Genomic DNA, 12133 nt, shown 5'->3' on the forward strand with positions numbered 1-12133 from the left:
CAATACGAAGTTTGTCGGGTCAGCTAGTTAATAATAAAAAATAAAAGAAAAAAAACACTTAGTTTATATAGTACTCGCTGGAAAGTGCTTCGTTTACACTTCACCCATTAGATTGAACGATTGAACGGCATGAGTGAATAACAGAACAAAAAAGAAAGTCTTATTTAGTCTCATATTTAGATAAATAGTCAGATTTACGCTAGTTTTTCAGAATTGCATGCTTTCGAAGGACCGGAATTATTAAAATTATATTTCACAACACAACAGAAGAAGATCGCTTAAAGTCAATCGTATGAAACCTGGTTCAATTGCTATGCAAGAAATGGGAATCTATAGATAACTTCACAGTGAAATACATTTCTTCGCTGGTCGTTAATAAGTAATTTCATCCAAATTTACGATACCATTATAGAGGTTTTTTTTTAAATTCATTTGGAGTTGGAATTTCAAGCGACAGTTTTTTTCCGACCAGATAAACAAAAAAGTATACAAAAATGATCCACCAGCCGATCATAAAAGGCTGTTATACGAGGCGTGAAAACGATGATCTAAATAGTGTATGAGAAAATTAAGCAAGTTGTTGAAAGACGGCAACAGATTTGTGAGCATAAAACATTTGCGTTCTTCTCCAAACACGTTTTTTTTGTTTCCTATATTGGTAGCTCAACCGAAGTAGCATAATTTTCACACTTCTTCCATTAAATTATGTAGCTTTTCTAGTTTTAGTAGAAACAAAGGCAAATGGCTACCGTCTAGGTACCAACTTATACGGGCAGGAAGCCAACCAACAACGGCGAACATCAACTAGAATGACGGGCAACTTTTTTTTCCCTGGCTGGCTGCTGTATTTTTTTCCATGGCGGGTAATACATTTTCGAGGCTCGAGGTATTATTTTCGAAGTCGCGAAGCAGGTTGAAAAATTAACGTTTATGCTAACCTGACTTAGCCGCCAACGCACAGACGCTTGTTCAGATCCTGCTGCATCAGGTGTCGAACGAACAAAGATGCTGCCAATCAGTGATTAATTTTTAACTGCCTTCGTCTGTGTTTACACGCGACAGGCCCCCCAGACTTTGTTGACTTTGAAAAGTTATTCCTGTTCATTTACACCTGAACGCTGAACGTTTTTCGCTAAGTACTTTATTAGAAATGAATTTATATCCGTCACATCCTGACTGAAATTATTCATAGAGAGGCAAGGGAACATTCATCATTCTTACCAATTACATATTCAGTCGATGATTTATCGGCAGTCCTCTCTACCATGAGCCGGTGCCGCGCCAGCGCGGCCGCAGGGAACATATGCCATTGATGAATTTATGAATTTTAAAATGTTTTGCTTTCATTTCGGCGTCATTGTTTCACCTCACATTTAACTTTTGCCTTCTCTACTCGTTCGTCCTTGCAGGTTATCCGCAGCCCATGTACCGATGGCTGAAGAACGGCGTCCCGGTGGGGGACTTCGACACTAGTCAGTACCTGAAAATTCAAAGTACAACACGAGACGATGCCGGTTCGTACCAGTGTCTGGCGAAAAACGACGCCGGAACGATATTCAGCGAGAAAATTGACGTCGTGGTGGCTTGTAAGTATTACTACAGCTGTTTATTTTTGCGAATTAAACTAACCAATTTAAAATTCCACCCCTCACAGATATGGGCATCTTCGAGGATCTGAACGAGCAGGTCGTTTCGGTGCAGTCGGGCTATCCGGCGGTACTGAATCTGTCGCGGATAGAGTCCGTGCCGGAACCGTCCGTCACCTGGCAGACGGAGGAAGGTCCGCTGAACTACGACATCAAGTACGCGACAACGGCCAACAATCAGCTGATTATTCTCAGCGTCGACGAAAACGATATGAAGTCCTATCGGGCGCGTGCCATCAACACCCAAATTGGCAAGGAAGAAATCAGTGCGTTCATTCGGGTTAATGTGACTGGCAGTGCGTACGGAGAGGTGGCACCGGAGATTATCGTCGAACCGAAGAGCATGGAAGTGGTTCGGGGAGAGCAAACTGTCGAACTGGAGTGTATTGCGAATGCACGGCCCCTGCATGAGTTGGAGACGATTTGGTTGAAGGACGGTATTCCAATTGAAAATTCTGGCGTTCAGTATACTCACACGGATCCGTGGAATCGAACATTGGCCTTGCTTTATGTGAATCTGACGCACACCGGGCAGTACACTTGTCAGGTGCAGATGCGAACCGGTGGACATCCAACGGTGCACTCGATGGCAACCGTAACTGTGCAAGAGCCACCGTCGTTTTTCACACCTCTGCGAACGGAAACCTTGGGCGATTACGGCTCGAAAACTGTGCTGCCGTGTGACGTAATCGGTGAACCGATTCCCTACGTCACTTGGTTCAGAAACGCCGAAGGTCTTGATCTGTCCACCGACCGGTACACCGTTCTGGACGATCATTCGCTGGTCATCAAAAAGCTTAGTATGGAGGATTCGGCTATGTTTCAGTGTTTGGCCAGCAACGACGCCGGCGAGAAGTCCAGCTACACCTGGCTGAAGGTCAAAAGTAAGTATCACCCCCTTAATCACCCTTTGTTAGGAGGCTACTCTATCATTCGTTACTAAATACTCAATTAACAAACTTACCATCTTCTGCATTGTGTAATGCCTGCCGCATTTAACCGGGAACATGTAACCAAACCATTATTAGATAACACCAACCATCCATCCGTGCTCGAGCACTTAATCCTATACAATCAGTTCGTTCGTAATAAGCGGCTGGCACAGCCGAGAATCATTCGGGTGCGCAATTCTGCAGCGACGACAACGACCGCATCCAACTCGACGACTGGAACCACCAGCAGCAGCAGCAGTGGTAGCACAACGGCCGGCGGCCGTAGTCGCAAGAAGGTAGCATCTTCTTCGGTGGCATCAGGAGCGGCGGCGCCGGCGACCCGTGCCAAAGGGTTTAATAGCCTCGTTGACGTTAGACGTAAGAGTTTTTTGGATCTCGGCGATGCACCGAAAACAACACCCACTTGCATCCCCCACATAGTCTCATAGTTACAAGAAAACATTTAGCTAGCAAATTGTGCACCATTTAACTGGTAGCTCTAGCTTGTCGAGCACGGAATTTCGCTAGGAATGTGTAACTCCTTCACCCTTCACAACCCATCACAACCACCCCCACACACACACCCCGGCTCGGAAGCCGGGTTAATACACTACACTGTTAGCATGTTGATTAACCAATAATAACGATCCATTGTCCTCCTGTTTGTTCGCGTGTTTCGTTTCGTTCCGAGTTGTTGAATTTGAGTTTTTTCTGCCTAATTTTCCAAAGTACCACCGAATCGTCTGCGTCGATTTGACGGTGGTTAGCACATCAGCCGGGCATCCATCGTTTTGATCCGGTGCAGCCAACGAACGAAGATGGATGGAATTGGCTTTAGGCAGTTAACTAACCGCTAAACACCGATGCTAAATGGAATTGATGTTTGGAGTGGGATGATTTAAATTGAATTGGCATGTTGCATAAGAAGCTGGGTTATTGAATGATTTAATAATTGCAGTCTCATCATCAGTAAGAAAGGGGCTCGCTGATTTCTAGTTTGTTGGCAGAGATTGAAGTGTTCAACAAGTGAATTGGTTTCTGGTAAAAAGTACGAATGTGTGTGGCTGTTTTTGAGTAACTTCCCTTATATTCCAGAGGGTGAGCGGTCTCGAATCACCATAGAAGAAAATCCTGTCTCGAAGAATCTCCACATGCCAAATTTGGTTCCATTTGTTTGACTAGTTCTCGAAATTTGTGTTTCATCTGCATAGGAGCTCCCATTCCAGAGGGAGGAAGGATCTCGAACCATCATAAGAACCTTCCCCGATCTCAAAAACCCCATTTTGAAAATTTTCACGCGGATCGATTTCTGAGCCTATAAGGGTTATACAGACAGAAATTCATCTTTATAGGTATAAATTTAGTTGATTATACTTGCCTCACACCTACCCCGTTTGAGAAGAATAACGAAATACAATAAGTTATTGCTTTATTCAATACTTTTGAACTAACTCTAGGGCAATGTCTTTTCAATCTGAATGATTTTGATTATAATATTCCTAGGGCGGAATAAAAGGTGAAGGAAAAAAAACGGAAAGGAGGGGGATCATTGAAGCAGCAATTTCTAGGCTAGTAGCTCGTTGCTCTTGTTATGCTAGGTGATCCGAGTTCGAATCCAGCGTTTTTCGTAGCCACTCAAGAATTGTAAATATTGTGTGAAAATTGAGCCACAGAGGGCTGCTGAAAAGGCATATAGAGTAGGGCGGGGCATAAGTGCGATGTTTGAAGTTGTCATCAATTTTCGTGAGATATAAAGAAGGACAACAACATAATATATTTTATAGTGATGCAGTAACTCAATGTCTTCACATTCAACTATAAATCATCTGCGGTAATAGTGTTTTGCAAAATAAATTCTTATTTCTTCTGATCGAGTGCAGATTCGCACTTTTATCCCACTAGCGGGGCAAAAGTGCGAATACCGCGTGGCAAAAGTGCGAAGCTCGAATCCATGAAATTAGCACAACAGTAGCTAACAAAACCATATTATCTTCAATGTGTGTTATATTTCGGTAAGGAATATTCTCGATATGCACCTTTTCTATTTTGCGCTGGTGTATTGCAGCCTCCGTTAGATCGAAACTTTTCCAAACGTTTGTTTTTTTGTTTCATCAGCGGAAACACATTGTTTTTCTTCGGCCAACATCTGTAGAGCACACCGTTTTTCTGCAGATCTTCCAGTTCTAATATCTGTAATATAGTCCCTAAAGCTGTATATAATTAGTTATACATTTTTGCCTCGTCCGTGAATCGCACTTTTGCCCCGTTCGTGAATTGAACTTTTACCCCGCTTGGCGCTTGACGGGATTAGATTAAATTACGGAAAAGCGAAATATGTTTTGTAAATTCTCTTCACCGTATTTTCAAAACAGATATGTGAGTGATGTAAAACGCTGCTACAAATTTTCAACTAGTAATATCCTCCAGTTGATATCGTATTTGCCGTATAACGAAAAATTACATCAAAACCGCCCTAAAATAACATTTGCACATAACTCAGCAACTATGCTTCGTAAGCAACCAAATTTTACGTTAGATTCAAGCTGTCAAAGTAGTCACCCATCCATGCCAATATGGAAAATTTTCTCTGAATAAGCACCGATAAATCATTGAATCGCACTTTTACCCCTCCTTACTCTACACTTATGGCGTCCCGGTTAGAAAACCAATTTGACATCGTTTTTAGCACCGTAAAATTCACCATTTTGGTTTTCAATATCTTTTCATCGATTTTAGGAACTCTTTCGAATTTTTTTTCTGATTTGATCATTTCTACAGATCGTGGCTAAGTTATTCCGGTGGGTTCATGGCATTTTGAGATAATTTTGTCAGATAGTTTTGAAACTTGCCTGAATCATTCCTATTCATTCTTTCAAACAATAAAGAAATCATCCACTGTCGTCAGGTCAAAATCAACATGTTTCCAGTAAATTTTAAAAAATTTGCTAAAATAATCTCAAAACGTCATTGCTTGGTCCTTCAAGGAACACCGGAATCATTCCGAAACCAGCTGACATATGGTCACGATCTGTAGGAATTATAAAAATTGAAATGTATGATTGGGAAAACTCCAAAATTGGTGAAATTTGTTGAAGAAAGTGAAAAAATGTGTATCAAAATTACCCGTGAAACGTGAAAGGAAAACAGCGGAAAATTAGGTTGAAGGGGGTTAGTCATTGAAGCAGCGCTTCTTAGGCTCACAGTTTATTGCTCGTTGTCATGCTAGGTGATTCACGGTTCAACCAATGTTTAAGCCACTGCGGTCCATGTGGTTGGTTGGTTTGGCGCAATCTTGGTCTGGTCGCTGGCTCTATGAAAATTCTCTCGCCGCCCCTTTTTAGCTGAGATAGCGTCAGCCACACGATTACGTTGCCTTCCCTTGGCAGTTCCTTGGGAAGTTGCGATTAGCACTGGATCGCTCTTCTCGATGGGTTTTACAGGTTGAGACCACTTCGTCTTCCGGGTCAAGATAGGTAGGTAGGTTCATTCAATCACTTTTTCCCAAAGCTGTCCGTCTAGAGCCGGGCCGTCATTTGTGATTGCTTCCGTACAGTAGGCTTGTCACAGAAGCCGACAGCGGGCTTCTCCCATCCGGGAATCGAAATCGCTCAAGTTTTTCTACTAGGTGTTCCCATCAGCCGCCACAATGTGGAGTAGACGCAGGATTGCACGTTTATTACTGTCACGCACGTTTTCCAACGGCGAGCTTTTTCCGACGAAGAAATTTCCCAGTGCTAAGATGCACATATTAGCTAGCGAGCGATTTCGATTTGCCCGGCTCAAAATAATTGATTTCACTATATATGAACAGTCGCTTGAATGATACTAACGGGCATGCTGGAGACTTGATTGTCAGATATTACAACACTGGTAGCTTCTTCGAACAAGTTTGAACTATAACGTATTTATTATGATACGTCGCATAATAGTCAGCGGTCAGTAAACTTGTCACGTAATTCTGTCTTGCTGGTATCATCGTATTCTAGGTAGCATCGTCTACTCGCTCGCAAGCATTGATACGCCAACGCATCCGTAGAATACCGCACTCAATTTGATATCTCTTTTTGTCTTCACGTAAATGCCTATAACTTTATTATTTTCCAAGCAACCAGTTCAAGATTTTTTAAAAAATATGGATTATTCTTAGACCTTTGCAGCGATGTATTTACATTTCGATAATTCCTTTTTAAACGGAAGTTAGGGGTGAAAGTCAAAAGGTGGCCCAACCACGACGACACTCCCCTGTCCTGATCCTGTTGTGCCGGTTGTTACCGATAGCACACGGTTTCGCAGGGAATTGTCAGGGGGGCTCGCGCATTTATCACCTGGCCGGTCTTGCAGAAATGTCGGGAGTACAACGTGCCCACGCATCACACCTTTATTGACTTCAAAGTAGCATACGATACAGTCGATCGAGACCAACTATGACAGACAATGCAAAACATAGCAAAGCAAAGCGTACGTGCTACATTCTGTTATCTAAACTTGACCTTCTGTTTTTATACGACAGACTTCGCAGCTAGCTGTTAGAACACAGAACAATTGCAGAGCCAGTTGCTATGATCCTATTGACTCCAATAGCCTCTCCCAGCCGAAATTCGACCATACGACGACTGGTTTATTAGTCCAGCATCATACCTTGAGCCCAACTGGGAGGTAATGGACAGATAATGCGCGAACACGGTTTTAGCGGAACACCGAACACGGCTCAGCGTAAAATGGCGTCGAACGAAGAGCAGGTGCGAAAAGCAATAGTATGCGGTCGCAATGAAAATCCGGATCTCTCGTTAAGAAAACTTGCTAAAAAGCTTGGATTTCCTCCAAGCACTATTCACAGTGTTTTTAAATCGTTCGATACTCGCTTGACAACAGCTAGGAAGAAAGGAAGTGGAACAAAAACGGATCTGAGGAACCACCACAAGGATGCGAAGGTAAAACAAATATTACGGAGGAGACGTACCTTTGCTCGTAAAATAAAAATGTCGCCAACATTCGTGCACACTTCTAAGCAACGACAAGTCATGAAGTCTTTCAATGTGAGGACTGTGCCAAACCGTAATGATAAGCAAAATACGACGGCCAAACCACGCGCTCGTAAGCTTTATCGCGAAAATTTAACGAAGTGGACGATGAAACGTATGTCCTAGAAGACTTTAAACAGCTTCCTGGTATGTCTTTTTACACTGCCATGAAACGGAATGGCGTTGCAAAGCATTTTAGGACAAAGAAGAAAGCCAATTTCCCCAAAAATATTTAGTATGGCAGGCCATATGCAGCTGTGGTCGAGCAAGCAAAAGTTACATCACTACGGGAATGATGTATCCTCGCTGTTTTGGCCTGATTTGGCATTCTGTCACTACGCCAAAGATGTTTTGGAGTGGTATGATGCTAATGGAGTCCATATTGTACCGAAGGAGGCGAATTCACTTTACTGTCCAGAGTTACGCCCCATCGAGCGGTATTGAGCTTTGATGAAGAGAGTGCTGTCCCAGCACATACAACAAGCAACAACTATAGATAAATTTCGAAAATCACCATTCCATACCAAACTGGCATTTTCAACGAATGGACGTACTAAGGAACAGTATAGCGCCTTCAGACAGCGAGGATCATTAAAATCACGAGCAACTTTAGCGATGAAACCTAGTTGTCGAGAGGCTTTTGCTATTACAGTGGTGCGATGCAAGTTGAAGGCGAGCTTGGCATCAAGCAGTACCCAAGGTCGTTAACTTCATCAACTCTAGTGAGCGGGATGCTGATCGCAAGCCAATTTTTCCTGCACCAATCGACAAACAAATCCAACAGGAGCCTCTGCAGCTGGACACAGTCATCTATAGTCACGAGTCGCCGAATATAATGTCAGATCTTCAACATACATCAGTTTGCATCCAACTCCAAGCATTTCTTCCGCATTATCATTGAAAAAGAACACAAACAGAAGAGGTCCCATGTTGCTGCCTTGAGGAACACCCGAAATTTTCTGCAGCAGTATTTTATGGGCTCGGTAATGTGGCCCTAGTACGGCTACCTACCTCTATGTAACGGATTGGAAAGTGCTCAACGAGACGATGTGCATGTTGAAGATCTCGAAGAAATCCGGTGAGAAATCGATCAGCTGAAGAATAACAGAATTGCCGGAAAAATGACCAAGAACCGCTAGCAAAAGCACTTCACTGGATAATTTTAGGGATTTGGGAGGAGAAAAAACTACCGGAGGAGTGGATGGAAAATATTGTTTGTCCCATCTACAAAAAGGGCGATCGGCTAGATTGCGACATTACGGCGGTGTTCTCCCAGATTTCGTTGCGTCGTCTATCCCAAATAGTAAGAGAATTCGTAGGCCAATGTTAGACGGGCCTTATGGGGCCCATGCTACTACGGATCAAATTTTTACTACCCGACAGATCCTCTAGAAATGTTGGGAGTACAACGTGCCCGCGCATATTTTCGTGGATTTCAAGGCAGCATACAGTACAGTTGAACGCGAACAGCTATGGCAGATAATGCACGGTTGCGGCAAGGGACTGGACTGTCCTGTATGGCCGACCACATCGCAAGGATGCTGGACGACTGTGCATTGAAATCCGTTCTCTTCAAGAACCCCACCGGCACCAGAAACAGAGGGGCCAACGTGCTAGATGGCCGGATCAGGTTTAAGCCGATTTGCCGAGATGCGGCGACACGTAACGAATTGCTGACGAGTAGCCCAGGGCCCCGAGTACAGTGGAGAGGATTTCTTGATACGGCAAGAGCCACTCCGGCTCTCGGCTGGTAAAGTAAGTAAGTAAGTAACATGTCTGGAAGCGCCCCCTTCCAGAGAGGGGAGAGGTCTCGAACTATCAGAAGAACCTTTTTTGGCCCCAAAAACCCCTGCATATAAATTTTCACGCCGATCGATTCAGTAGTTTCTATAAGGTACATACAGCAGACAGAAATTCGTTTTTTCCTTTGTGCTGAATTTTGCTTTACCGACGGTGCAGGTTCTAGTCGGGGCTAGTCATAAGAATGGTACTGGCTTGAAGTGCGCAATGAGGCCTCTTCTCGGTGGGAACATGATAATTAGTTTCCGCATTCCCTGGTTCTAGAGTGCGAGACTGGTTGAAAACATGGAGGGGTAAAAGGGTGAAATCGTTGACCCTCACGCACAGATATTCGCACGGACAGTTCGCTAAATCCATAGCAATACATGACAAAAAGAACAAAGTGCGGAACACAGAAAAATACACCTGAATAGCATCACAAAAGATCAATAGGTTTCCTAATTTCCCGAAAAAAAACAAAACATGTTGGATTCAATCTACATTCATTAGCATGGAGCGTGAAATTTCCTTCGAAGACATATGCGGAGGATCCATATCGTTCAAAGATTGTACTAGGCGTTCTTGATGACCACCAAAATGTGGTACAAACATAGGTGAAAAGGAGTCCTCTCTTTTTCTCTGTATCTCTACAGACAGCACTGACAAAAATAGTCGACTCCGGTATACGTGAACAGTCGCTGGATAGCTGACAATCAGACTGATGGGATGGTCCCTATCATTATTTTATTTGGATCTCCCTTGTCTACGTCCTTTTTTGGGACTCCCTTCTTGTCTCCCAGTCTCTTATATTGTCTACAATCGGTCAGAGACCATTCCCCTTTTGTCAACCCCTCAAGGCTGTCAAGTCGCCATGTTAGCGAACATGTGTGCCGAGTTTGACGAAGAACCGTCTAGGCGTTCCGGAGTTATGACGGTGCAGATAAACGTAACATTGACTAATACGAACGAACTGAACAATTGAAGCTTACAGTATGCACTATGGGCCAGAAACTGAAATTTCGGGACAAATATATTTGCGGTTAAACGGCGTGTCTCAGCTCAATGTAGTCTTCGGCAACTTTTTGAATGAAAAAATGATGCATCTTTTGAAGGGATCTTCCAATATTTACGCGTTACTTTAACAACAATTAAAGTAATAATTTTTTGAGTAAATTTTTTTTCACCTTTTTGGATTTAGAATATTAAAGATAAACCAATTTCAAGTATTTTTACTGAAGATATCAAACTTCTACCTTTTACCCATTTTCAGCAATGGACCTTTGTTTATAAACGGCCCCACAAATCACATTTCTTCTTGTAACATGTTTATTTCAACAGACAGCTCAATGTGATGTTCTAGAAAATATTTTGCACATTAAAGAGGAATATTTTTGCTGGAGTCTGTTTCGCTTTTTCTGCATTAATTAATAAGATATAACTGTTTTTAGGCTAAAAACCGTTTGATGAAAAATGTGTATTTTTTCAAGGCTGCTGTTTTCGGAGAAGTAAAATAATAAAATATAGCGCATCTTCCTGCACTATTAGGGTGACCATGAATTCACCCATTAGGGTGATACAAACTTTTGTTTTCTTAAATAATTAAAAAAAAAGTTTTTTTTCTCCAAAAGTTGCAGAAAATACTAAAATAAGCAACTTTGCTGAATATAGTAACTATCTATCTCTTACCGGTTACGAAATATAATGATGTGTTAAAAAAGAGCATTTAAACATCAATTACACTCAATAACTTTGCAAACGATTATTTGATTGCTTACAAATGTTCTACAAAGTTATTTAGTATGTTGAAATACATATTTTCTATGAAGACTGTTTGACGCTAGGAGGCATATTTATTGAGTTATAAAATGCATCAAAAAAAATCCGCACTATTCCCAGGTATTCCCAGCCATGGTATTCTCAGGTATTCTCTGAAATACACATTTGGGCAGATAGCTTTAATAATTTCCTACAAATTGGTATGCAAACTAATTGCAGATACTTGCAGATGGCTAAGATATTCGGATTTTTCATCAGACGGTTTTTAATCTAAAATCAGTTATATCTTAATGCATTAATGCATATAAAGCAAAACAGTCTTCAGCAAAAATATGCCTCTTTTATGTGCAAAATATTTTCTAGAACATCACATTGAGCTGTCTGTTGAAATAAACATGTTACAAGAAGAAATGTGATTTGAGGGGTCGTTTATAAACAAAGGTCTATTGCAGAAAATTGGTGAAAGGTAGAAGTTTGATATCTTCACAAAAATTACTTGAAATTGGTTTATCTTTAATATTTTGAAACCAAAAAGGTATAAAAAAGTTTACTCAAAAAGTTATTACTTAAATTGTTGTTTAAGTAACGCTTAAATATTGGACGACCCCTTCAAAATATGCATCAATTTTTTATTCAAAAAATTGCCGAAAACCACATTGAGCTGAGACACGCTGTTTAACCGCAAATTTTTTTGTCCCGAAATTTTAATTTCTGGCCCACAGTGGTATGGACGACCAAAGTATTCTTAATCTTGGTTTGCGTTTAGGTTCGGAGTTCCACAAGGCACCCATCTCGGTTCATTTGTTTTCTTGATGGAACCTATTTATAGCATAAGAACACTGTGAAAGATTGTGCTGTACTTCTTCTTGATTCCTTACGGAAATTCAAAGATCAAGTCTCATGCGTTGTTTCAAATACCTCGTTTCGAATACGTCTCGTCTCTATTGATGTTTCGTCATTCGTACGTTATGTGCCCTAC

The 12133-nt window shown here is 41.8% G+C and overlaps 1 protein-coding gene across 7 annotated transcripts in view; it reads left to right on the forward strand.

Moving 5' to 3' along the window:
* Positions 1 to 12133, forward strand: part of LOC128735922 (protein sidekick) — a 262328-nt gene that overhangs the window by 222268 nt on the left and 27927 nt on the right. For all 7 annotated transcript variants that reach the window (XM_053830405.1, XM_053830416.1, XM_053830410.1 and 4 more), the window contains exons 4-5: positions 1410 to 1586; positions 1655 to 2530. In XM_053830405.1, coding sequence (XP_053686380.1) covers positions 1410 to 1586; positions 1655 to 2530 — 1053 coding nt within the window. The remainder of the gene's footprint in view (positions 1 to 1409; positions 1587 to 1654; positions 2531 to 12133) is intronic.

This window comes from Sabethes cyaneus, chromosome 1, assembly GCF_943734655.1.
Source record: "Sabethes cyaneus chromosome 1, idSabCyanKW18_F2, whole genome shotgun sequence".
In the NCBI taxonomy this organism is placed as follows: domain Eukaryota; kingdom Metazoa; phylum Arthropoda; class Insecta; order Diptera; family Culicidae; genus Sabethes; species Sabethes cyaneus.